Source organism: Salvelinus sp. IW2-2015, linkage group LG22, assembly GCF_002910315.2.
Source record: "Salvelinus sp. IW2-2015 linkage group LG22, ASM291031v2, whole genome shotgun sequence".
Taxonomy (NCBI): domain Eukaryota; kingdom Metazoa; phylum Chordata; class Actinopteri; order Salmoniformes; family Salmonidae; genus Salvelinus; species Salvelinus sp. IW2-2015.
The window spans coordinates 10,486,552-10,513,857 of NC_036862.1; the positions used below are offsets into that span (position 1 = coordinate 10,486,552).

Sequence of the window (27,306 nt, forward strand, 5' to 3'; positions counted from 1 at the left end):
GCGTGCGTGCGTGCGTGCGTGCGCATGGAGCAGCAGGATCAATTGTTAGGGGGAAGCGAGAGTGAGATGACCGGATGGAGAGGAAGGATGTTCTGTGCTCAGGTCTTTACGTTTGTCCTTGGATGTTCCTGTACTTCTTGTAGTGGTCTGTTTTACTGTGTGTGTAATCATTTTCATCCCCAAACCACATTGGGAGTGCATGTTCTCTTACTCTCTCTCTTCCCCCTCTAGGCTTTCTGGACAAGAACAATGACCTCCTCTTCAGGAACTTGAAAGAGGTGAGAGAGAGAGTTCAGGACAATGGGGAAATGATTTAGATAGGAGATGGATGATATCATTGGAAACTAGACTAGACTCTAAGATTATGTTGTGTCACTGTGGTAGACTCTGTCTCTCGGTCTCTCTCCGTGTGTGTGTGTGCAATGTGTGAGTTTGAAGAGCAGTGTGGTAGTTCTAGTCGTAGTGAGTTGTACTCATTCTCTATGTGTTGTCCATCCACAGGTCATGTGTATGTCTGATAATAAGATTCTGACCCAGTGCTTTGACCGGGCGGAGCTGAAGGACAGCAAGAGACCTGAGACGGTGAGAACAGCCACTCAGAGGGGAAAGGTCATACAATGTATCCCAACGCGTATACCGGTACACAATCACAGACCCATATATACATGTCCTGGCTCATACACACTTACAAACAGTCACTTGTTTATGCTCTTTGGATCTTCCTTGCTCCACACTGTGGGGTCGAGTGAGTCACAGGGGAATCTCTGCTTCCCCGCTCACACACTCAGGAATGCCCTGACACTCGGTTGCCCTCCACACACACGGTGGTCGAGGGTGCGTGGGTCGCTGGTGTCGACTCCGTTGACTGTTTGTGTGCATTGTTGACGACGCATTCTCTCTCTCTCTCGCCGGCCCTGCCCCCAACCCTGTCACTGCCTGGGCAATGTGAGCTGCACACTGGGACCTGTGTTCTGTCCGGTCTCAGCCTCAGTCTGGCCAGTAGCCGTGCTCCCTGCTCCTCTCCTCTTTCTGCTCCTCTACATCCCTCGCTCGGTGCTCACTCTTTCTTCTTTCCTTCTGTCTCTGCCTCCAGGCAGCGACCCAGTTCAAGACCAGCCTGGCGAAGTTAATGGAGATCCTGATGTCCAAGGAGCCGTCCTACGTGCGCTGCATCAAGCCCAACGATGCCAAGCAAGCAGGTAGGAAGGAACCGATGCCTTGCTCATACCGTGCTGTCAACGGGGTTGTACTCATTAGGGCACAACCGGAGCAAAATGTTTCAATACGTTGTTCGACAGCAAACGAAAATGAGCTTTTCTGATTGGTTGTGGTAGACCCTCCTTGCTTCAGTACCTTTGCTTCCGTTTGGTGCCTAATGAACACAGTATATATATACTTTATTTCAACGATTTAGCAGCAGCGGTGCGCCTCTGCTAAATACATATAGGGGAAACACTGTATTCATTAGGCACCAAACGGAAGCAAAGGTACTGAAGCAAGGAGGGTCTACCACAACCAATCAGAAAAGCTCATTTTTGTTTGCTGTCAAACAACGTGTTGAAACATTTAATATAATGATTTTTTCCCTTTTTCGGGATGTAAAATGCTTAAACAACTAAAACCAGATATAAAGTATGTAGAAAATATAATGTAGCAATATATTTTTTAAATAAGATAATCTCTGAGAACTAACAATCATCAAAATAGAAACTAGACAGTCGGAGAATCAAAAATTCTAAAAATGGCATGGTGTTATGTTTAAGTACAGTTGAAGTCGGAAGTTTACATACACCTTAGCCCACTACATTTAAACTCAGTTTTTCAATTCCCTGTCTTCGGTCAGTTAGGATCACCACTTTATTTCAAGAATGTGAATTGTCAGAATAATAGTAGAGAGAATGATTTCTTTCATATTTTATTTCTTTCATCACATTCCCAGTGGGTCAGAAGTGTACATACAACCAATGAGTATTTGGTAGCATTGCCTTTAAATTGTGGTCAAATGTTTCAGGTAGCCTTCCACAAGCTTCCCACAATAAGTTGGGTGAATTTTGGCCCATTACTCCTGACAGAGCTGGTGTAACTGAGTCAGGTTTGTAGGCCTCCTTGCTTGCTCACGCTTTTTCTGTTCTGCCCACAAATTTTCTATAGGATTGAGGTCAGGGCTTTGTGACGGACACTCCAATACCTTGACTTTGTTGTCCTTAAGCCATTTTGCCACAACTTTGGAAGTATGCTGGGGGTCATTGTACATTTGGAAGACCCATTTGCGACCAAGCTTTAACTTCCTGACTGATGTCTTGAGATGTGCTTCAATATATCCCACATAATTTTCCTCCTCATGATGCCATCTATTTTGTGAAGTGCACCCAGTCCCTCCTGCGGCAAAGCACCCCACAACATGATGCTGCCACCCCCGTGCTTCACGGTTGGGATGGTGTTCTTCGGCTTGCAAGCCTCCCCTTTTTTCCTCCAAACATAAGGATGGTCATTATGGCCAAACAGTTCTATTTTTGTTTCATCAGACCAGAGGACATTTCTCCAAAAAGTACGATCTTTGTCCCCATGTGCAGTTGCAAACTGTAGTCTGGCTTTTTTTATGGCGGTTTTGGAGCAATGGCTTCTTCCTTGCTGAGCGGCATTTCAGGTTATGTCCATATAGGACTCGTTTTACTGTGGATATAGATACTTTTGTACCGGTTTCCTCCAGCATCTTCACACGGTCCTTTGCTGCTGTTCTGGGATCGATTTGCACTTTTCGCACCAAAGTACGTTCATCTCTAGGAGACAGAACGCGTCTCCTTCCTAAGCGGTATGACGGGTGCGTGGTCCCATGGTGTTTATACTTGTGTACTATTGTTTGTACAGATGAACGTGGTACCTTCAAGCATTTGGAAATTGCTCCCAAGGATGAACCAGACTTGTGGAGGTCTACAATTGATTTTCTTGTGGATGTCTACAATTTTTTGTTGTCCTTCTTGGCTGATCTTGGCTGATTTCCTGTTGATTTTCCCATGATGTCAAGCAAAGAGGCACTGAGTTTGAAGGTAGGCCTTGAAATACATCCACGGGTACACCTCAAATTATGTCAATTAGCCTATCAGAAGCTTCTAAAGCCATGACATCATTATCTGGAATTTTACAAGCTGTTTAAAGGCACAGTCAACTTAGTGTATGTAAACTTCTGACCCACTGGAATTGTGATTTAAGTTAAATAATCTGTCTGTAAACAATTGTTGGAAAAATTACTTGTCATGCACAAAGTAGATGTCCTAACCGACTTGCCAAAACTATAGTTTGTTAACAAGAAATTTGTGGAGTGGTTGAAAAAACTAATTTTAATGACTTCAACCTAAGTGTATGTAAACTTCCAACTTCAACTGTAATTCAGATAGCATAAGAACACAGAAAAAGCCATTGCAGGAAATTTAGCTTTGAATCTGCAAATTTTCTCTGTCCAATGACAAAATGTGTAGAATTGCAGGAAATTAGCTTTAAAACTGTGAAATGGTCACTTAGTCGTTAACTCTGCTATCACACTCAGTTTTTCTGTGCCAGTTCTATATAATTTTTTCTAACATATTGTCTGTCTTGTGTCTACGATTCTTACATCTGACCATGCGTTTTGATTGTGTTCAGTAACATCAATGGCAGCACTGTACTTCACACTGTGTTTCTCAGTATATCGAGCTGCCCTTTGTCAATAGATGGCCTTCTGTCTTTCCTACTGTTGCTGTTTTTCTCCTCACTCCTACCTTCCTTATTGTCCATTGTCTACTTTTCTGGGAATAAGTCGGATCAATTGTGTGCTTTTTATTTTATTTGCATAAGCATCACGCGTTACTGCTCCAGTATGCTAACAACTGTAACAACAAACCATTCAACAAACGGAAAACATCAATAACAATGTATTGCAATCTCACCAGTTATGTACTAACTCAGGCTGTGGCTTCTCTCTCTCTCAGGACGGTTCGACGAGGTTCTCATCAGGCATCAGGTGAAGTACCTGGGTCTGATGGAGAACCTGCGCGTGAGGAGAGCTGGCTTTGCCTACCGCCGCCACTATGAGACCTTCCTCCAGAGGTGACTATGGCTCGGAGCTAGTCCTGCCTGGCTCGGAGCTAGTCCTGCCTGGCTCGGAGCTAGTCCTGCCTGGCTCGGAGCTAGTCCTGCCTGGCTCGGAGCTAGTCCTGCCTGGCTCGGAGCTAGTCCTGCCTGGCTCGGAGCTAGTCCTGCCTGGCTCGGAGCTAGTCCTGCCTCTATCAGGCTTGAATGTKGTTCKCTGYCATTATAGGTTRATTCAATGGCAYATTKAWMAATTATGTTAGKAAATRAYTACACCTGRAAGTGATTYYRRAATCACCACAARTYTTCAAAGTTAGTGATATAACCTAAATGTAATATTTTGCATATAATATACCAGTGTGTGTTGTTTTGTCTGTCCCTGGCAGGTATAAGTCCCTGTGCCCGGAGACCTGGCCTAGCTGGCAGGGCAAGCTGGCAGACGGAGTCTCCACACTGGTCAAACACCTGGGTTACAAACCTGAGGAGTACAAGCTGGGCAGGTGAGACCCTTATCCAGTGACAACAGTCAAGGCGGCACGCAAACACACAGCTGCAGACACACACGCACGCACACACACACACACACACACACACACGTGTTAATTCTAGTTAACTACAGTACATGTATCTCCCATTTGTTTATCTACATCCCATCTCCCTAACGAGTTCAGTGCCCACTTAGTGTTGATCTAATCCCATAACTGTGTCTACTCTCTGGGAAAGGCTTAAGTGACCAAAGTCAATTATTTTGTCAGGGCTGAACTAAATCCCCCCCGGTGCTGAACACGCTCTGACTGCCCCTGTGTGTTGTACAAAGGCACACTGCCAGCTTAGTGGAGCTCCGTTTGCTTTCCAGATCCAAAATCTTCATCCGTTTTCCAAAGACTCTGTTCGCCACGGAGGACGCGCTAGAAACGAGGAAACACAGCCTTGGTGAGAGAGTCACGTATCACATGGTCTTACTTGACGCCCATCACCTGCTGTCTGTCTGGACTGTAGTCTCTCCTCGAAGATACAGTAAGTAGAGTATCTGAACACTCTGAACATCTTTTGTCTTGCTCTCTCTTCAGCCAGCAAACTGCAGGCATCCTGGAAGGGCTACAGCCAGAAGACCAAATACCGCAAACTCAGATCATCAGGTAGGAGGGCTTCTCTTCTCTTCTCCCCTACGTCTATAGACCCATGTGTCATCAAGCATTTAGTTCCTCTATATTCACCGTGCATGTCTATTCGATTACGCTTGTCTTGTTCAGTTGGACGATGGATGTTGTGTTAAGCGTCTCAGAGTAGGAGTGCTGACTTCCTATCAGTTTTGCGGGTGTTTTTTTCGATCGCAACGAATAAGATTGTTTTGACAGAAGGGACCTGATCCTAAATCTGCACTGCTTGTCTGAGACGCTTGATACATACGGGCCTAGGTCTCGATGCTCTCTTCAATGGATCTCAATGAACTTTGTTAAATAATAAGTAGATTCATAAATTGTGCGTCCCTTTCCAGCGGTGGTGGTCCAAGCGTGGTGGAAGGGCATCCTGGCCTGTAGGAGGGCACGGCGTAGAAGGGAGGCCGCCAACACCATCCGCAGGTGGGGCTCTTCTGGACACCAGATTTATTTAACTCGGATGTTGAAAGAAGGTTCATGAATATTCATTAGTTTGCCCTATTGTCAGTGGTGTAAAGTACTTAAGTAAAAATACTTTTAAGTACTAAAGTTGTTTTTTGGGGTGTCTGTAGTCTACTTGACTATTTATATTTTTGACAACTTTTACTTTTACTCAGCTACATTCCTGAAGAAAATAATGTACTTTTTACTCCTTACATTTTCCCTGACACCCAAAAGTACTCGTTAAATTTTGAATGCTTAGCAGGACAGGAAAATTGTCCCTGGTCATCCCTACTGCCTCTGATCTGGTAGACTCACTAAACCCACATGCTTCGTTTGTAAATTATGTCTGAGTTTGAACTGTGACCCTGGCTATCCGTAAATTTAAAAAATCGTGTCGTGTGGTTTGCTTAATATAAGACATTTTAAGTTATTTTTACTTTTGATATTTAAGTACATTTAAAACCAAATACTTTTTGACTTTTACTCAAGTAGTATTTTACTGGGGGACTTTTACTTTTACTTGAGTCATTTTCTATTAAAGTATCTTTTTACTTTTACTCCGGTATGAAAATTGGGTACTTTATCCACCACTGCCTATTGTGACACTGCTTTCGGCTCAATGGGCTCCCTTGATTTACTGAAGTTTATACAGGTTCTATTCATATGGAGAAACTTGTGGAAAGCATTTACCTAGACAATATCCACACATGTTTTGGACACCTATGGTATTTGTGTGGATGTATAGAAGTTCTTATCAATTTGTTGATTCATGTGTCTGTCTGTCTGTCTGTCTGTCTGTCTGTCTGTCTGTCTGTCTGTCTGTCTGTCTGTCACTCAGGTTCATCAAGGGCTTCATCTACCGCCATAATGAGCGTTGTCCTGAGAATGAGTACTTCCTGGATTATGTGCGCTACTCCTTCCTGATGAAGCTGCGCAGGAACCTCCCCAAGACAGTCCTGGACAAGAGCTGGCCCACGCCACCAACCGCCCTCATCGAGGTAACGCAACTTTACACGAGACACTGTGTAAAGTTGCACTCAGGCCCTACTTCCTGCTTTGGGGAACATCCCGCGTCCCCCTTGCGTGTGCCACGTCTTTCTCTGGGGACAAGCAATCTTCATGACACGCGCTGTTCACACCCCTCTTATTGGTGGAGAGAACATTTAGCAGGTTTAATGGTTATTTCTTGCCATTCTATACATTTTGCCATGTCTAATGTATATTCATGTGATATTTGACTGACTCAAACATTACAACAAAATCCATGGGCTAAGAAAACTTAGCTAAAAAACGCTAGCTGACATGGGCTCGTTGATCTGGATATTTCTTACAAGTTATAAATAGCTCTCTAAGGTCATGTCAGTCATTGCAGATGAGGAAAACAATTTCTAAATTGCACCTTACAACTTTCAAGAGTAAGTTGAAAGCAGGACTAATATACATATTTTATTTTGGGGGGGTTGCCCCCCGCCGACCCCTCGCGCCCAACAGTTTGGGAACCACTGATGTAGGCTACATTGAAATTGTCTGAATTAAGGCATTTTTCTTGATGACATGTTTGAGTAGTTAAAATGGTACGTGACAAGTCATTCTCCGTCCAATAGGCGTCGGAACGGCTACGTAAATTGTACATGCAGAACATGGTGTGGGGTTACTGCAAGAGGATCAACCCAGAGTGGAAACACCAGGTAAACAGGATACGATAGTATAGTAGTACATTTGATATCTTTCAAATGTATTCATAGCTCTTCATCAATCTGCAGAGTTCAGAACTTTAAAGACTGTTAATGTGGAGTGGTCTTCACCTACTTCACCAATATAACTTTTCTCCAAACTGTGTTTGTCCGTTCTCTCTCTGTCTGTCAATGAAGTTGGAGCAGAAAATGGTGGCCAGTGAGATCTTCAAAAACAAGAAGGACAACTACCCCCAAAGTGTCCCAAAGCTCTTTGTGGGCACAAGACTCAGTAAGTGCCTCGATTAACACAGACACACACGCGCATGCATGCACTCGCGTGCACACACATTATACACACACACACACACACACACACACCTAACGTTCTTCCTGTGCCTCTCTCTCTCCTCAGATGGAGAGGAGATTAACCCCAAGGTGTTGCAGTCACTTGGCAGTGAGAAGATGAAGGTTAGTACAGTACTAGAGTGTTAATGTGGCCATTCAATTCTCTACTTGGGATTTATGTAAGGTTGGATATGTCTTAATATATAGTCAATACAGTATATTAATGTGTTATTGATTCTTAACTCTGATCATGGCTGGTCTAGCCAATTTAGTGTTGCTGCCTACAGCTCAAATGTTTGAATCCAGCCCACTGCCTTTGATACACCTTCTGTGTATCTTTCCCACTGTCTTTCCTCTGTCCAATAAAATACAAAATCCTTCAAGATATATTACAACCCCCACTAATCATGTCCCCTTCCCACTCCTCAGTATGCAGTCCCAGTGACCAAGTACGACAGGAATGGCTACAAGGCGCGACCAAGGCAGCTGCTTCTCACCTCCAACAGTGCCGTCATCGTAGAGGAGGCCAAGCTCAAGCAGCGCATCGACTACGCCACCCTCAAAGGTCAGCGGTCACAGGGTTCGGAGGAGAGGATGGGTTGGGGGTCAATAGCATTTCAATTGACGTTTTTGTTTACTTCTTAAATTGAATGAAGTTGTTTTCTGGGGTCCTTACAGAGGCCATACCGAATTGGTCTGAGTGATGCTCATAGTTCTCCCATTGACCATTTCTCTTCCCTGTCTGTCTGTCTGTCTGTCTGTCTTGTCCTCAGGCATTTCAGTCAGCTCTCTCAGTGATGGGGTCTTCGTACTGCACGTGCCCACTGAAGACAAAAAACAGAAGGTGAGGCTGACCTCAGCTCTATCTTACATAGTCATAACATGGTCATAACCCCATTACACACTGGTTATTACATACTTAACCGATGCCTGTTAGGTGAAGTAGCCTGATCCCAGATCTGTTTGTGCTGTCTTGCCAACACATATTGACATTGTCACGCCAAACACAAATCGACCTGGGACCGGCTAGTAGTGACGATGTAGCTCTGTAACTCCTCTCCTGTCTCCTCTGGTCTGTAGGGAGATGTGGTGCTACAGAGTGACCACATCATCGAGACCCTGACCAAAGTGGCCATCTGTGCTGACAAGGTCAACAGCATCAACATCAACCAGGGAAGGTGAGTTGTTGCCCTGACACAGATACCCGGGAACTAGATAAGCCATATACCGTGTTAATCAGCGGAACGTCAGCTTTCATTTCAAAATAGCTGTACGTTCCTAACATTTACAGTTCAGATTTGATTAATATAAATATAGAACACGCTCTTGACGCACGGGTTCGTCAAGGGGTTAAAGGGGCTCACATGGAATACTACCATCAGTTGTCAGGACCTGAATTCATAGACACCAGTGATACATCACCATCTGCAGTCTGATCACGTTCATTTGATTTCGGGGGGGCTGTAGATGAACTGCACCTCATCTCTGTCTTTCTCTCTCCCAGTATAACTTTCACGATGGGCCAAGGTAAAGAAGGGATCATAGACTTCACCTCTGGCTCTGAGCTGCTGGTTGCCAAGGCGAAGAATGGCCACCTCTCAGTGGTGAGTCGGAATAACGGAGGGATATAAAGCATCAGTCCTCCCCTACAGGACTAATACAGTAGGTTGGAACATCAATACTGCATGATTGGAGTCGGTGTTGATTGATTCATTATTGGAGTCCTGCACTAGTATGTATATAAGCCAACTGTACTTGACTTTTTAAGCTGGTTGTTGTTGTGTGAAGTATACAACGTAGTGTAGGACATGATTGTTTTGTTAACGCCCCCTGTTACACCTACAATGAAAATCAATGTACCGTTTATCTCAGGTAGAGACCATTTGTTCTGCACGTTTACATTGTTAAGATAACTTGAATCAATCACTGATTGATTGTTTAAGATAACTTCTTTGTAATGGTTACCTCTGTCTTCCCTGAACTGTTTTAGACTGCCCCTCGACTGAACTCAAGATGATAGCAACGACTGATCATCTGACCACGCCAAGGAAGTCCTTCCTGGAATACGCTCCTATTCACCAATCACAACCGCAGACCAGGCTCTGCCAAAGCCAATCAAATGCCAGCTCTCGCTACACGAACGGCATGTGCTTCCAATTGAGAAAAAGTCCAGCGAAACTAATTGATATTTATGTTTATATATTTTTGGGATTAATACTTGTTATTTGAATATCATGATTTTATATATGAAGCCAAGGAATAACAATGTTTTGGTGCATTTTTTCCTGCACTACTTATGCCTGTCTTGCTTAATTTGGGAACATGACCAAGCAATCAATGAGGGTGTATTGGGTCTCCTTTGCTTTTTCTTTCTGTCATTCTTTTTTCACAATATTTTCTCTGTTCAGCAGTGTAGACTTCACACCCTCTCTGATACTACTCTGTTAACTGTTTGGGGAAGAAGCTTTTGTTAAAGTTGAGATGCAGTACATGGCTGATGGTATGTAGGCTAGGTTTGTTATAAACTATCGAGGAGCAGGGAGTTTGGTAGAGAAGTTCACAAGAATAGTTATTTTTTTCAAACTTGTTTCGACTCGGACACAATACTCTTGAGGTTTTTGAAACCGAAGGATATCAACAGAGAAGTCATGTGGGTGTGTGACCTTTGACCCAGAGCATACTGTCCAGAATGTGGTCAGAATTTGGTCTGTGCCATAAATCACTAAATCGTTCTTTGATGTAGATGTCATGTAGCCCAAATGAAAGCGTAGACCAAAGCATTTTGGTGAGCAGAATGTTGAAATTAGATTTTATAATAGATTTATAATGGAAACACCATAGTGAATGGTCTTTACAATATATAAGAGATAAAGAAAGTGAGAAGGAAATTATGAAAAAGGCGTGAGAATGAAAATGGGGGAGAATAGAAAACTGTTTTGTCTTTCCATTTATCGCTTGTTTGTTCCCAACGATGGTGCCTTTCTCCTTTACTAAGTTATTGTTAATGGATTATTTATGTCAATACACCAATTAAACATTGACACTTTGGGGATGACGTTGAGTCCACTGTTGTTAGAGACAGATATGTCTCGTATACGCTCAGGATGGCCTACGAAAAATACTTCAGAGAAAGACAAAAGCATGCTGTGTACACACACACACACACACACATTTCACTCCCAAGTTAAACCTGTAGAGTAAAAGCTTTTTGGAAACACGTTATGATCCATTTGCTTTCCATTGTGTCAAGTTCCCAGGCTGCCATTTCCATACTCTGGTTATGTGTAGCAGCTCGTCAGGATATACTGTAGTAGTAGTCAGAACAACGTTCATGACTTATTTTACCACATTTACTTTCCTGATGAGGATTTTTGTGCTGGCTTTGTGACGGGGACAATGCTAAAGACGAATGCACTAAAGATTGATATAGCATTATCACAGTGTTAGGCTATAATACAGCCAAGCGGATACTGGCGTCTCGACAACATACTGCCTCGCCCTCTCAACATGCGGTTATTGTTTTGATTGGCACTTCCAAACCCAGGTCTTCAAGAGCGATGAGGCCCTATGCACAGCATTCAAGTGCAGTTAAGTATTTTCCTGGTGTTTAATACCTACATCATAGGATATACTCATAGCCAAGGGTGTTCTTCACAGAAAGCACATGGATCAACGGTAACATCCTTAGGAACACTTATCAATCTTTGTAACAAACCAGAGGTCTATTGGTATGACCCACGGGTGTGACACTACAGTTCATAGATTGAAACTCCGCACCTCTCCCCAGCTGTGACTTTCTGAGCTACGTTTCGCTCTTCACATTTCTGTGCTGCTTCTTCTTCGCATAGCCTCTTGAGTGCCCCTCCCATCCTTCTCCCTCTGTGACCCAGCCTCTGAATTGTGTACAGATGACAACCCAAATGAATGATCGGTAAGACAGGTGCATATGCCTAAATAAAGGTCTGCTACAGCACTGACACTAGACAAAGAAGCAGTAGTGGATGCAATGTCTGTTAATTGTCTGTTGAATGATTATATGTCAATTAAAGTGTTATTTTCCTGGTTGGAGATGTGTTTGGTTAGCCTGATCCCAGATCTGTTTGTGCTCGCTTGCCAATTCCAATGCCAGACAGCACAAACAGATCTGGGACCAGACTATTGTGTTCTGTGCACTAATAAGACATTTGAGCCAAGTGAGGATTTGTAAAAGTGTAACATGCATTTTGTCTTGTTCAAAAACTTTGTTGCTAATGTGCCTTGAGTTTAATAGAAATACAGCCAATTTTGAATGAAATTCAGTGACAAATACCTCCTTGACAATGTCACTTATTCCAGAGTAAAAAAAGTATATATACACCCAAACATCTGATTCCTCCTTTAAAATGTCATAGAAGATTCTCTGTAAAGCCTGTCTCCCTATGTTTAATAACTTACAATACACAAGTTCAGTCCTGAATTACTGTATGCACAAACATGTAGAATTAGACCAACACACTAAAGATAAAATACTAAAATGTCAAAATAAACTTATTGATTCTGTCTGGGTCCTTCATTACAAACTTACTTCCTTGATAATTTGGTGCATTTTAAATGGGATAGTTCATCCAAATTACAAAATGACATATTGGTTTCCTTACCATGTAAGCAGTCAATGGACAAGGTATAACAGCAATCCATGAGTTAGTTTTGCTAATATGGGTACCAGTTACTTACATTGGATTGTGCCTCAAATGCTAAGAAGTTCAATTTTTTTAAACAGTGACCAGGTACACAACCAAAGTATGGCTTGCTGTCATACGTTGTCCCGAGACTGCTTATAGGGTAAGGAAACTGTCCTTTTCTAATTTGGGTGAACTATCCCTTTAAGTGTATTTGATAGAAACTTAATCAAGAGTTCAATGTTTTGATTAAATCCAAACTCTGGACAGAATATGCAGACTTTTCTGGCACATCAGAAATGTACCCTAACTAGATTATGCAAGTAAAGTTAGGCCTACTCTGATTTTTACTGTGCAGTCTTTATAGTCCCAAACCAGAGCAGCTGAAACGTACCATCTTGCAACATGTTGAAATGGGATTTTGATCTCAAGGGACTGTACGAAGTGATGCAATCCTCTGATGTGATGAGGAACTTGACATAATTTCTAGTCTTGAGTTTGAATAGTCTCTCTGCTCTATCGGTGTATAAAAACCAACACACCAGGCTTTAATAATATTTTTGAACTGTTATTTAAAAATGTGGCATCGGCAGTCAATCAATGTTCACTTATAGGCTAGCTATATCAGTGATTCATATCAGTGGTTCATTATTTGGGAAAGTTTTCAAGTCTTTCCTTGTTAGTTTCACTTTCAAAAGGGAGGGGTAAGTTGCTTTTTAGTAATCGTTCTATATTTATATTTGGACTCTTTATTTGTATATTGTACATTACATATTTTTACATTCATTTTACACTTTGTGCCACCTTAATGTCACTGATGCCATGCCTTTTTTTGTAATAATCATGTAATTACACATGTTATACGCTATCTTGTGATCTTAGTGGCGTCGTAGGTTATTATGAAATTTTGCTGTGTTTTGGGAAGCCCAATATCACATCATAAACAAATATATTTATGCTATTTATTTTCTACTTATGTTGACTTAATAATTAGAATAGAATAACATACAATTCAATAACATACAGCAACATTTATAGTTGACAAGTTTGTTTTATAGCCTAAACTACAATGTCACATGATTCTTTTTAGGCTTACATCAAGTTTTGAAGTCATAATAATCCAATTTCTTAATGATATTTCCTGTTTTAGGCCATGTGGATCTGTATTGTGCCTTTTTATGCTGAAAACAATTCCTCAATTTATGGAAAGGAAAGGGAAAGAAGAGCTTCACCCACTTATTAAAACCACTTCCATATTCAAACCACTTCGCTTGTGAGTCTTGTGTGTTATTGAATAAGTGGACAATAGACAAATATATTCTGTTAAACCAGTCACCGCAAGAGTGAGTCTCCCCAGTCCCCACAATGGCGGTGGGGCCATGCAGTATATCCCTACAGGAGCGTCGTGTGCAACTGGTGGAGAGCTGGAGCCAAAATGTCACCCACCTCCAGGAGCTTCTTTACCAGGTAGGGGCTCTTACTGAGGAGGACCTCAGCCTGGTGAGAGGAGGAGGTCACCTGGGGGTGAGGGACTCCATGAGGAATCTGCTGGATGTGTTACACGGGCGTGGAGAGGAAGCCTGTCGAGCATTCTTTCATGTTCTACAGTCACAGAGAGCCAACAAGGAGTCTGATTCTATGGTGGCAGCTATCCCACCTGAGGGCTCTGGACCCAGCAGCAGTGGCTCTGGTCCAACCAACATGCAGGAGCACTTGAGGAAGCACAAGGACATATTAGGCCGGCAGCACAGTCCTGTTGATTACCTTAGTATCAAGACTATTAGGTGTAGTAGTTCAGAGAGTAGTGATGAGTCTTGTTCCTTTACAGATATCACATTGTCCAGGTGCGTGGGCTACACTGTTCCCCTGCAGTACCACCAGCACGAGGTAGCCATGGTGGGTGATGCCTTCCGGAGCCAGGACCAGGTCTGTACCTTTCAAGATGTCTGCCAGAGGCTGCTGTCTGTTCCAGGAGAGGACGTGAGTCTGCTCTCCGGGGTGGCCGGCAGTGGGAAGACCACGGTGGTGAGACGGCTGGTTCATGAATGGGCAAAGGACTCTGGATCCCAGAAGATAGTCCTGTCCCTATCCTTCAGAGAGCTCAATCTGCTCAGTGAGCCTCAGAGCCTGCAGGAGCTTCTCCTGGTGCACTACAGCCACCTCAAACCTGTCCTTCCCTGGGTCATTGATTCCCAACCTGGCCGGATACTACTCATCTTGGATGGGCTCGATGAGTTCCGCTTCCCCCTGGAATTTGAGCGGAGCCCCAAGTGCTCGGACCCAGAGCGGAAGCTGGGCATGGGGGAGATGGTGGTGAACTTGATCAAGGGTCACCTCCTCCCCGGTATCTCCATCCTCGTCACATCGCGGCCCCACGCCGTCTCCAAGGTCCCTCCCCTGCTGGTGACCCAGCTCTACAGCATCCTGGGCTTCTCTAAAGACCAGCAGAGGCACTACTTTGAGCAGAGCTGCAACTCTCCCCTGGTGGCCTCTGCCGTGTGGGGCTACGTTTCCTCCTACCAGCCCCTCCAGCTCATGTGTCGTATACCAGCCTTCTGCTGGATCGTCTCCACTGCCCTGTGTGATAGAGCCCCCTGCTGCCTTAGCCAAGTCACCACCACCACTCTGCCCAATACAGTTAGGACAATGCCAGCAGGCTCCAGTGATACCTCCAGCTCCAACAACAGGGCTGAAGAAGCCACTCCAACCCCTTCCACTTTCTCCTCCACTATTCCCAGGGTGATGTTAATGAGCGGCCATGTCAAGCCCATCACCATCACAGAGATCTACTGTTGCTTTCTCAAGTCCATCCTGGTGTTCCACGGAGAGGGCCACAGTCAGGAAGGCTGCAGCCCGCAGTGTCTCCAGGAGGCCCCGCGGGTCCTACAGGAGATGCGACCCATGCTGAGAGACCTGGGAGCCCTTGCCTTCAAGGGCTTGCTGGAGCGACGCTTCCTCTTCGACCAGGCTGATCTGAGCTCTTTCTCCCTGGACTGTAGTGGGCTGTCCAAGACCTTCCTGGTGGAGATCCTCCGAGAGGACCGGGCCTCGCTCACCTGCCAGAGGAGCTTCCACTTCATCCACACTAGTGTACAGGAGTTCCTGGCTGCTCTGTACTACGTCCTGCAGGCCCTCTCCGGCTCAGACCCGTTCTCAGGGCTCAAGTCAGCCGTTGGTGTAGCCCTGTTTCCAGTCGCCCTGCACAAAGTGTTAACCTCCACTGCTGATAAGCTGCTGAGGCCCAGACGGCTCCTGCGCAGATATGTCAAGAAGGCTTTCTCCTGGGGTGGACACCATCAGTCTGGTCACATGGACCTCTTCTGCAGGTAGGTCAAATAATGTGTACATACAAATATATAGGCAAAAGTAGTGTTGTGTTTTCTCATTCACTTCATCCCATATTAACATTCAGAAAATGTCTCTTTGTTAACTTATTTTTCCTCCCTCCATTAATTGTACATTATTTTGGATTCATCTCCTTGGGTAGATTCGTATCTGGCTTATTGGTACCTCAAACCCGTGTCATCCTGGATGGACTATTCCGAGGCAGATCACAAATACTCCCATCTCCCTCCTCCTCTCTGCCCGTGCCCTCTCCTCCTCCCACCCCTCCCTTTCTTCTGAGCCTGCTCCACTCCCAGCTCCAATGTGGCAGACTGAGTCCAGAGAGGCAGGTCAACGTGTGCCACTGCCTGTACGAGGCCCAGGACCCAGGCCTGGCCCAGCGTCTACAAGGCTGGCTGCAGGTCCTGGCCCAACAACAGGTGTCAGACCAGTCTGGCCCAGCCAAGAGGGACTGGAGCGAGCTGGCCTTCCTGCTGCAGCTGACCCCAGACCTGCAGGATCTGAATCTGGAGGCCCAGGGGCTGGACGCAGAGGGCCTGCGCAGACTGCTGCCTGTACTCCCTCTCTTCAGCACCCTCAGGTGGGCTAAGTCATGTGTAACACCTTAAATCAGGCTTATTCCAAACACAAAAAGGAAGTTATGTTTATTTTTTCTCCAACTGTATTTGTTTCTTGATACATGAGAATGAAAACCCTGTGAAATTATCTCCTGTATTCTCCTAATAAAGGCTAGCGCAGAATCCACTGGGTCCAGAGGGGGCAGTTGTGTTAGCCTGTGCCATGCAGAGCCCAGACTGCCGTGTCGAGAGACTGTGGTGAGTACAGTATAAGGGCTAATTGATGCAGAGAGAATAGTTGGATGGGATAAATGACATCACCACCTTGGAAGGACTACATGGACTACATGGTACAATAAAAAAACGCTAATTTTCCTTTTCTGTTGCAAAGCGGTTTAAAACGTTTTCCATGGCATGCCCTAATGAACATCACCCTGTGTAATTGTTCTGGTTCCAGGGTGGTGGGAACAGGACTGGGTTGTAAGGGACTCAAGGTGCTTACAGAAGGACTGAAAGACAACCACACAGTGGTCGACCTCAGGTAACACAGGATATCAATGCTCTGATAGGCTACAGGTAGTCAATAAAACTCATTATAAAGCAGTCTCTCACCAATCATTGTCTACCATCATTCCATGGTTTAAGGATGGCCATCAATCACATTGGCGATGTGGGAGCAGGCTGTCTGGCGGATCTACTGCGGACTAATCATACACTTAAAGATATCAGGTGAAGATGAGAAAGCACCGCTATGAAAGATATCATACTTTGCAGTTAAAAACAGCCTATTTACACATCTGTGGTCAAGTTCTCTCATATTCTCATGTCAGTTCACACTAGGTAATTACAAGAATAAGGCCTTGGTTCAAACAAACGCAGATGTGCACTATTGCTGTACCAAGGTTGTTAATCTGTCTTGGATTGACCCTCGGCCATAGGCTTTTGGTCAAGTAAAACAATATTAGCAACAGACTTGTTTTTGTGTTCCTCAGGCTCCGTGACAATCAGATTACTGATAAGGGAGCATTACTCCTCCTGGAAGCACTGACTGAGAATACCACTCTGGAACAGCTCTGGTGAGCAGTACACACACACACCACACACACACAGTGACACACCATGTACTGTATATGCTGTAATTAATAAATGTCTTATAAAACATGAGGCATTCCAATTCTAATCTGGAGGTATGCGTCTGCAACCTTAACATTTGTAATTTAGCTTACTCAGCATTGATACTGTTATCTGCTCAATTCCCTGCTATTTGAACAAGATAGTCTTTTACATATGTTGACATTTCATTGTGACTTTGTCTCTTTGCTCAGGATGTTTGACAACAAGTTGTCGAAAGAGGGAGTTAGGAAGCTGAAGGAGTTCGCCAAGAGCACATCTCATCTGGACATCAAAGTGTGCATCTGATTTCATCTGCCTTTCCTGTGGCTGATGATAGACTCTAAGTACTTTATCATTGGTGGATGGTGTAGTTGTTTATAATCTGTGTCGTATGGTACTTTTGCACATATACATGGTATGAAAGATGTTATTAGTATTTCATTCTTATTTTTGTTCAATCAACTAAGAGTTTACATTTGGTTGTCAGGTTTTAGTAGGTCAATGAATGTAGCCATAGGTCAATGAAATTGTCTGCAATAGGTTTACACGCTTTTTCAATAGTTTGCATTCTTATGTGTCAGAAACGCCTCCAAGTAAAGAGCTTAAACGTTTAAACAACACTTCCATGGATGGCTAGCAGAGAGCAATATACCTGCATACACATGACCTACTGGAAGGCCAGGGTCATAGTCTACTATGTGCAAATGAGATGATCATGTTTCCTCTCTAACAAAGTTGGGCATTAATGGTTAACAATAATTTGTTGGTACACAACTAAATTTCACTACCTAAATTGAATGTTGAAATGTATGAAGTTGAGGGTGAAAAAACGAAGTTGAGAGTATTTCTTTATTCTACCACAAGATGTCCCCCTCAATATACACTTTTCTGCAATGTTTTTGTTTGCATCCTTCCTAGTCTGGTCCATGGGGACATGGCATTATCCTTTGTTTCCCAATATGTCACGTTACCTGACTAATAACGTCAATAAGGTTTTTCTGATGCCCACTCTTTGATTTTATTTCATGAGGGACAATGCTACTATTACTACACATCTAATTTTCTAGATTTTCTCACCTGTGAAGTTAGAAACTCATATTACCATTGTTATGCACTTTGGAAAAAGTTTGAAAAAAAAAAAACGAAACCATTAATCAAGTCTACTGTTTTTGTTTGATCTATAAATAGACTAGGCAATGTACAAACCTCAACATGTGATTGAAAATAAAACAATGAGTGCACCGGTCCTTATTTAAGTTAATCGTATTTGTCATAACCCCCCCTATTTAAATTAATAGACCCCACCCCACCCCACCCCACCCTGTCTTTTGTGTCAAAACAGTCGCTGGCTGTTGTCACCAATTAATTATTTAATTTAATCATTTAAGCGCTCTCTGATTGGTTTGCGCTCGTCTCTAGCTCAGGACCTGGCCAATGGAGACCCGGGCTTGTTTGTGCAGCTTTCGGTGCGAAAATAAAAGCAGGAATCTGCGTTGAAGAGAGATGTTGATGCAAAGAAACAAAAGATTGAGTATAGTCTAACGTCTACAGTATATAGCTGTTATTTGTTTTTTGAGAATAACAACTACAGATTTGAAGACAGTTCAGTCAGTGGAGAGGCAGGCGACTTTGTTCGTGGTTCCAGACACTCAGGTATGGTACTGCACTTTAGGGATGCGCTACTGTTATTCTACGGGGAGGAATCTGTAAACTCTCTACTTTGATTTTATTGAAAATTGATCACGGGAAAAAAAATATATAAGCTATGTTACACTGAGTGTGTAGAAAAGCAACATTGTTTTTATTCTGTCATATCTTCGTAGCCGACTCTGAAATTATGTAGATTGATTATCCTAGACAAAACATGCAACAATGTTTCAATGGAAACTTATCTTAAGATGACAGTGTGTGTATAGGCTATCAAGGAAAGTATGAGTCAATTACACAATTAATTTGATGTTGTCGCATGATGTGTTTATTGTTGATTGTAGTGGTGTTAGTTTTCCCTATAGCAACTTTACTGTTACATGATGTGTAGTCAACATGATTTTAGAGGGGGTGATCATCCCAATTATGTTTTTGTTTATGGTGTTTTGCTTGAGTAGACTATATACCGTCTCGAAATGTTACAATTATTATAGGGAAATAACAGCATGCAGTTGACTTATAAAATGTATTTTAAATGTCGACTTTTTCACAGTGTCACGTTATCATTTTATTTGCTTCTCTGCAGATTGAGTTTAAGAGTTTAGAATGGAATAATATAATAGTAAAACATATATATTTCCATAGAGAAATGTGCGCTTTGCAACGAAGTACAGCCATATTAGGTAATACTGTCTTTCTTGTGCGTCCATGTATTCCTCTTTTTAGTAATAACATTAACATTGCGTGGACTTGTTCTGCATGTTAATAGTGAAACCATTAAATGTCGTTGCTACCAAAACAGCACCAATAAAGGACATTGAGATTTTTTGGAACTGCATGGAAGCTGTAGGCTAATTGCAGCTTTGGTGCGTATGGTGAGACTATTCCTATGCGCGGCGTGCTGTGTTTACGATACCGAACAGCTGAGCTTCATGCGAACGAGATTGGGTGGTGGTGCAGGAGGAGGCTGAGGCGCATTGAGACGGCTGATGATTTCAGTCCAGTTCAGACCAGTTTACAGAGCTGCTCATTTCCCGCACCATACTGTTATTGTTTAAGAATCTCATAAGGACAAGGCTAATGAAAATATAGGCTTAATACACTTTGTCCATAGTACTGAGGACCTGACCTTCACACATATCGATAAAATAACTAACATATATATTAGCAAATATGTAGTGAAAATAAAATTACAGTGAAATCAGGAGAAAATAATACCTCATAGACGAATATAAAATACCATGCATGTCTAATAGTTAATTGGCCAGCGTGGGTTTGTGTTATTTAATAAAAGGTTTGTTGTTCATCGCTGGTCATACAATTATTTGTGAATGAATTTGAAAAAATAGAAACACTTTTTAGGCTACATTTCGTGATACATAGGCATAGTAGAGGCAAATTATCCTCATTATATATAACGTTACATTATTAGCCCATTTCTATGTATTTACGTCGGGTGAAGATGGCGATGGGAACAAAAAGGAGATGTCGTTGCTGAGAATCTCGCGCCGCACTGGTTCGAACCGGCTGGAACTTGCCCTCACGTGGAGTCATTCTTGGTAGCGTTGTTAATATGCAGCCAATGGTAGAGGTCCAGAAAACTATCTGCCAATCAGAGGGAGCTATGGCGGGGTTTTGGCACATTAGTAGGAGGGGTTTTGTGGTCCAGTCACGCTCCTGTAAGAGCTCAGCTGTTTTGTAATAGTGAAAAATGATTATCCTATGAGGACAAAGACAAGGGATGCCCAGTGACTTAAAGACGGATAGCTTCGTCTTCTACTGTACACATGCCATAATTAGCATAATGTACTGTTATTTGCAATGGAAATTCATGTTTTGCATCCTTGTGTAGGTATATCCCCTTATGTATAGGCTATCTCTGAAGTATCCCTCAACAACTCATACACAGTTTAGTATTGTACGGATGTCAAACAACTACCAAATGTGTCTCTTCACACTCTTAAGCCTGGCCCTTACCATGTATCAACCTTATCTTCCAGGCCACCAGCCCTCCTTTGTTCTACGAGCCTCGTTGTACCCCTCTTCTACCCGTGAAGATGGCACCCTCCCTGGCCACAGCCTTCTCCAGGCGCTGGTGGATGGCTGTGACTGCGGTCATAGAGAACCTGCTGTTTTCTGCTGTGCTGCTGGGCTGGGGCTCCCTGCTCATCATGCTCAAATCTGAAGGCTTCTACTCCTACCTCTGCAGAGAACCTGGTAAGGCTGTGTAGCATGATGCACTATAAACAAAAAATGTATGTTGTGGACTGTTTTTATTACAATGAATAAGAAACCCCAAAAAGGGATACCATTATTATATGTGTTATTACACAAGTATTGTACATATGAAAATTATGGTAGTTTTTTTTCTTCTTCAGTGAATGCTTGGTTTATGTTGCTTTAAATGCTTGTTTCATTGTGACATTTAGCAACATTTGTTTTTCTGACATATTTTTTCTATATCAACTATTGCTGTCTCACTCAGCAAGTGAGACACGTGAATGGATATCACTTGGGCTTGGAAGGTCTGACAAATATTAAGTGTGTTTTAAGCAATCCTACTTATTATACTTATTTAATTCGGCAACAAAAGGTGTTTCTATTTCACTACTGCGAGACAAAGATGACTTTATGTGTCTGTGTGGTTTTAATTCAATCACGTTGTTTGGACCGGTCCAACACTTCAATAGTGCTCTTTAGAACAATACCATAAGTTATTTCATTGGGGGTTACAATAGAATGGTCAGAGCAAATGGATATTCTGTGGGCGAGGGTGGGATGAAGTGATGGGGGTTTCTAATCCAATCACATTGAGCAGACGAATTGTACGAGTTTCCACTTACATTTGACACGATCAGTTCCCCCACGAGGGTCAATGCAAACGAAATCAAGGCCACATTCACAAAGAGTCACAGAGTAGGAGTGCTGAAAAGAAAAGGCGGGCCCATTAACCCATTAACATCGACGGGGCTGTAGTGGAGCAGGTCGAGAGTTTCTTGGTGTCCACATCACCAACGAACTATCATGGTCCAAACATACCAAGACATTCGTGAAGAGGGCACGACAAAACCTTTTCCCCCTCAGGAGACTGAAAAGATTTGGCATGGGTCCCCAGATCCACAAAAGGTTCTACAGCTAAACCATCGAGAGTATCCTGACTGGTTGCATCACCGCCTGATATGGTGACTGCTCGGCATCTGACCGTAAGGCGCTACAGAAGGTAGTGCGAACGGCCCAGTACATCACTGGGGCCAAGCTTCCTGCCACCCAGGACCTATATAATAGGCTATGTCAGAGGAAAGCCCATAAAATTCAGAGACTCCAGTCACCCAAGTTATAGACTGTTTTCTCTGCTACCGCACAGCAAGCGGTACCGGAGCGCCAAGTCTAGGCTCCTCACATCTTCTACCCCCAAGCCATAAGACTGCTGAACAATTCATAAAATCGCCACCGGACAATTTACATTGACCCTCCCCTTTTGTACACTCGCTGTTTGTTTGTTACCTATGCATAGTCACTTCGCCCCCACCTACATGTACAGATTACCTCAACTAGCCTGCACCCCCGCACACTGACTCGGTAACGGTGCCCCCTGTATATAGCCTCGTTATTGTTATTGTTATTTTGTTACTTTTATTATTACTTTTTATTTTAGTCTACTTGGTAAATATTTTCTTCTTCTTGAACTGCACTGTTGGTTAAGGGCTTGTAAGTAAGCATTTCACAGTAAAGTCTACACTTGTTGTATTCGGCGCATGTGACAAATATAGTTGGATTTCATATAGGATCAGTTTCTCTTTTTAGATCGTTAATAAGTTTACATAGACAGGGGGGGGGGGCTGATCCTAGATCAGCACTTCTACTCTGAAATGCTTTATGAGTACAGGCCCAGAACAACTTCTGCAGATGATTACCTGAATTGGGGTTGTTGTACAGTTTTCTTGATGATGTTGCCATAAAGGAGAGTGAATGGCCTTTAAAAAAAAACGCACCTATACAGCCTGGCTAGTGTTGAAAGTGTGTGAGGGGGTTTTACTAGATCATTGGCCAAGACTATTGCGTTGTTTTCATCCCCGCCAAAGTTGAGCTTTGAGAAAAAAGAACACGTCAATAGTCCGCCTCTTTAACAAGCCTGATGGATGAAACCAGGGGGTGGTGGGCGCGGGATCTGGGGTGAAAGTACCAGGTACATTTCTGTGTGCTTATAAGGGTATCCTATTTTTGTTGGTTTATTTGCATCCAAATGCTACAGCGAACCGGTGACTTGGATCTTTCTCCTCTCTCTCTCTCTCTCTCTCTCTCTTTCTCTCTCTCTCTCTCTCTCTCTCTTTGTCTCTCTCTCTCTTTTTGTCTCTCTCTCGCTCTGTTCTCATAGTCTATGACTCATCTGTCCTCCTTTCATCTTTCAAACACACAGACACTTAGGGAGGCAGTGGGCATGAGGGAGAGGGAGGGAGAGAAATATGTGTCATCACTGAGACCTTGAGATGACAGGACAAATAAAGCACATCATCATTAGGTAGGTCGTAACCTAATGTCATTAAAACATGGCCTGTGATGGACTAGATGACATGATAATATTGACAGATCATGGCCTGTGATCGACTCAAGAGTCCTCTGATCATCTGCCACAGTGCTTTCTATTTGCCAGGCAGCATTTAACATGTGAATAGGCCCTTTCATTTATGCAAATCAGGTCAGTCTCGACACTCTTTCATCCTTTTCTTCTCGTATGTTTTAAAATATGAATGCGTTCAAAGGGCATCTGTTAAACAGATTGTTGAGAGTCCTTTATGTGTTTGGTGTCATGGTGACCTTAGTCCCCATATCGTTGGTTCCATTTAAAGGATCTGAGATTGGACAATGGGCTGCTTCTGTTTTGGTCTGCTAACGGAAAAGTGTGTGGTTAGGCCCGACACTGAAGTGTGAGGCTCGCATTCCTCCTACATGCAACACTGTTGACTCTCAGTCCCTTCACCTCTCTCTCTCCGGCAGCTCTTGTGTTTTGTCACATAAACTAGCCTGTCACCATGCCCCCTCTGCATTTATCTTGGTAGAGTCTGTTAGTTTAACACTGTAAGGTGTGTACTGTTAACTTAGTTCGGTTTACACTCAGTTTAGCTAAGGAATGGTTCACTGACAACGTGGACAGAACATATTGCACAGGAAATATCAAGCCTCTTGTTTTTATTCTTAGTATGAAGCATCTAGTGTCAGTAATAATACAACTACCACCAAATACCCCATTAGGTTTTAAGTGTACCAATAAGCATACCAGTCAATACAATAGAATAGAACAACTTTATTTTTCTGTAATGGAACCTGGAAAAGCACATTTTTCATAACTCTTTCCTCGTCATGTATGGTCAAGGTCCTAAACGATATCATAACCTCCATCGATAAGAGAGAATACTGTGCAGCTGTATTCATAGACCTGGCCAAGGCTTTCGACTCTGTCAATCACCACATTTTTATCGGCAGACTCAACAGCCTTGGTTTCTCAAATGACTGCCTCGCCTGGTTCATCAACTACTTCTCAGATAGAGTTCAGTGTGTCAAATCGGAGAGCCTGTTGTCCAGACCTCTGGCGGTCTCTATGGGGGTGCCACAGGGTTCAATTCTCGGGTCAACTCTTTTCTCTGTATACATCAATGATGTCACTCTTGCTGCTGGTGATTCTCTGATCCACCTCTACGCATACGACACCATTCTGTATACTTTTGGCCCTTCTTTGGACACTGTGTTAACTAACCTCCAGATGAGCTTCAATGCCATGCAACTCTCCTTCCGTGGCCTCCAACTTCTCTTAAATGTAAGTAAAACTAAAAGCATGCTCTTCAACCGATTGCTACCAGCACCTGCCTGCCCGTCCAGCATCACTACTCTGGACGGTTCTGACTTAGAATATGTGGACATCTACAAATACCTAGGTGTCTGGTTAGACTGTAAACTCTCCTTCCAGACTCACATTAAGCATCTCCAATCCAAAATTAAATCTAGAATCGGCTTCCTATTTCGCAACAAAGCATCCTTCACTCATGCTGCCAAACATACCCTCGTAAAACTGACTATCCTACCGATCCTTGACTTCGGCGATGTCATTTACAAAATAGCCTCCAACACTATACTCAGCAAATTAGATGCAGTCTATCACAGTGCCATCTGTTTTGTCACCAAAGCCCCATGTACTACCCACTACTGCGACCTGTATGCTCTCGTTGGCTGGCCCTCGCTTCATATTCGTCGCCAAACCCACTGGCTCCAGGTCATCTATAAGTCTTTGCTAGGTAAAGCCCCGCTTTATTTCAGCTCACTGGTCACCATAGCAGCACCCACCCGTAGCACGCGCTCCAGCAGGTATATTTCACTGGTCACCCCCAAAGCCAATTCTTCCTTTGGCCGCCTTTTCTTCCAGTTCTCTGCTGCCAATGACTGGAACGAATTGCAAAAATTACTGAAGCTGGAGACTCATATCTCACTCACTAACTTTATGCACCAGCTGTCAGAGCAGCTCACAGATCACTGCACCTGTACATAGCCCATCTGTAAATAGCCCATCCAACTACCTCATCCCCATACTGTTATTATTTATTTTTTTGCTCCTTTGCACCCAGTATCTCTACTTGCACATTCATCTTCTGCACATCTATCACTCCAGTGTTTAATTGCTAAATTGTAATTATTTCACCACTATAGCCTATTTATTTCCTTACCTCACTTATCTTACCTCATTTGCACACACTATATATAGACTTTTTTTCTATTGTGTTATTGACTGTATGTTTGTTTATTGTATGTGTAACTGTTGTTGTTTGTGTCGCACTGCTCTGCTTTATCTAGGCCAGGTCGCAGTTGTAAATGAGAACTTGTTCTCAACTAGCCTACCTGGTTAAATACAGGTGAAATAAAAAAAATATTTAGAAAATGGTGTCCCTGTCTTTCCCCCCCCCCCCCCCCCTCCTCCTCTGCTTTAAGGTCAAGTCTATGGCAGGGGCACATAGCTGGAGTGTCTGTGTCAGGGCCAGTGTGGAATGAGTGGAAGTGTGGAATGAGAGTTATTTCAGCAGACTCGAGAGAGTAGAGAGGACTCCCCGCTTACCCCTCACCTCACCCACCTTCTGACCCAAAGCACTTACCTGACAGAACTCAGCCTTACCGGCTTCCTTAAACTAGCATGGTCACAGATCTGTTTGTGCTGTCTTGACAACTTTTGTTTGGGCTTGACCATAGGAGTTGCCAAGACAGAAAAAACAGACCTTGAACAAGGTACTTAACCCTAATTTGCTCTAGGGGTGCCGTGCTACTATGGCTGACCCTGTAAAACAACACATTTCACTGCACCTATCCGGTGTATGTGACATTAAAACATATTTGTTTCCTTTTTAAAATCTGGCACCAGGCTAGCTTCCTTCCAGCTCTTATTAGCCAACTATTTGAATCAGTGTTGTCTCAGTGTTATTAGCGCTCAGTAACAGTGGGATGTTTGCGGTGTTAGGGAGGACAGAGAGGACATTATCTGGAGTTGATGAATCTTCTGTCTGCTCACTGCTTTGAAATAGATAGAGCTTTAAATGCCGACGATGATGATGGAAAATACTGTCAGTCGGTTATCTCTGGCTTCCTCCGATGAGTCAATGTGAGGAAATGCAGACATTCATCTTTCCGCTTGATTCTGTCAGTCATTTACATGTATCACTGATAAGTGATCGGGTCAGACGCATTGAGATTGACACAGCATGGGCAGATCGAATGATAGATTCGTTGAAGATTGATTAGTTGATTATTACACAAAGCAATGTTTGTTTTTTGACATGAGTAAGAAACACAACCATTTCCCCCTGATGGATGATCAGGTTAAAGATGACAAATCACATTATGTTCTTATTATGTTGGCGATGTAATAATCTTGTTAGAGAATGGCCTTAGAGTCTGAATGTTCTAATTTAGACTAAATTACAAGGAAGATAGCTGCAGGCCCTAGCTAGGTAAATGCGGAAAAAGTTTTATTCAAATATTTTAGGCTAGGTGAACTGTAGTATCAGAGCAATAACGTCACAATCGTTTTTGTGGCATGTGATTTCAATGAAACTGGATGTTTTGCGAGTCATTAGAATCACGATGTAAACCCTCAGAACAGAGAAGGGAACAGTGTTTTGTTTGAAGGTGTTATGAGGTCTTTGTTGCGCTAACATAGTGTTTGTGCTCTGCATCGCTCAGGGTGCTTCCCTTATTGACTCAGCAGCAGCACAGGCTCACATTGTCTGGATTATTCAGCAGTAAGAGCCCCCCCCCAGCC

At 43.3% G+C, this 27,306-nt stretch overlaps 3 protein-coding genes across 3 annotated transcripts in view; all 3 read left to right on the plus strand.

The window, feature by feature from the left end:
• Positions 1 to 10,036, plus strand: part of LOC111949736 (unconventional myosin-Ic) — a 58,807-nt gene extending 48,771 nt beyond the window's left edge. Inside the window, exons 15-31 of the mRNA XM_070433966.1 lie at positions 194 to 278; positions 502 to 582; positions 1,094 to 1,199; positions 3,966 to 4,083; positions 4,452 to 4,565; positions 4,922 to 4,998; positions 5,136 to 5,204; positions 5,564 to 5,648; positions 6,508 to 6,667; positions 7,274 to 7,357; positions 7,541 to 7,634; positions 7,758 to 7,813; positions 8,120 to 8,255; positions 8,464 to 8,534; positions 8,771 to 8,868; positions 9,195 to 9,352; positions 9,681 to 10,036. Coding sequence (XP_070290067.1) covers positions 194 to 278; positions 502 to 582; positions 1,094 to 1,199; positions 3,966 to 4,083; positions 4,452 to 4,565; positions 4,922 to 4,998; positions 5,136 to 5,204; positions 5,564 to 5,648; positions 6,508 to 6,667; positions 7,274 to 7,357; positions 7,541 to 7,634; positions 7,758 to 7,813; positions 8,120 to 8,255; positions 8,464 to 8,534; positions 8,771 to 8,868; positions 9,195 to 9,321 — 1,561 coding nt within the window. The 3' untranslated portion in view covers positions 9,322 to 9,352; positions 9,681 to 10,036. The remainder of the gene's footprint in view (positions 1 to 193; positions 279 to 501; positions 583 to 1,093; positions 1,200 to 3,965; positions 4,084 to 4,451; positions 4,566 to 4,921; positions 4,999 to 5,135; positions 5,205 to 5,563; positions 5,649 to 6,507; positions 6,668 to 7,273; positions 7,358 to 7,540; positions 7,635 to 7,757; positions 7,814 to 8,119; positions 8,256 to 8,463; positions 8,535 to 8,770; positions 8,869 to 9,194; positions 9,353 to 9,680) is intronic.
• Positions 10,037 to 13,634: 3,598 nt separating this feature from the next.
• si:dkey-118k5.3 (protein NLRC3) lies at positions 13,635 to 18,142 on the plus strand. Its single transcript, XM_023967218.2, has 7 exons — positions 13,635 to 15,674; positions 15,836 to 16,273; positions 16,422 to 16,508; positions 16,708 to 16,791; positions 16,896 to 16,979; positions 17,243 to 17,326; positions 17,576 to 18,142. Exons 1-7 carry the CDS (start codon positions 13,714 to 13,716, stop codon positions 17,667 to 17,669), a joined length of 2,832 nt encoding a protein of 943 aa, XP_023822986.1. The 5' UTR covers positions 13,635 to 13,713; the 3' UTR covers positions 17,670 to 18,142.
• A 703-nt stretch (positions 18,143 to 18,845) lies between these two features.
• Positions 18,846 to 27,306, plus strand: part of slc43a2b (solute carrier family 43 member 2b) — a 32,451-nt gene continuing 23,990 nt past the window's right edge. Inside the window, exons 1-2 of the mRNA XM_070434023.1 lie at positions 18,846 to 19,016; positions 21,011 to 21,227. Coding sequence (XP_070290124.1) covers positions 21,068 to 21,227 — 160 coding nt within the window. The 5' untranslated portion in view covers positions 18,846 to 19,016; positions 21,011 to 21,067. The remainder of the gene's footprint in view (positions 19,017 to 21,010; positions 21,228 to 27,306) is intronic.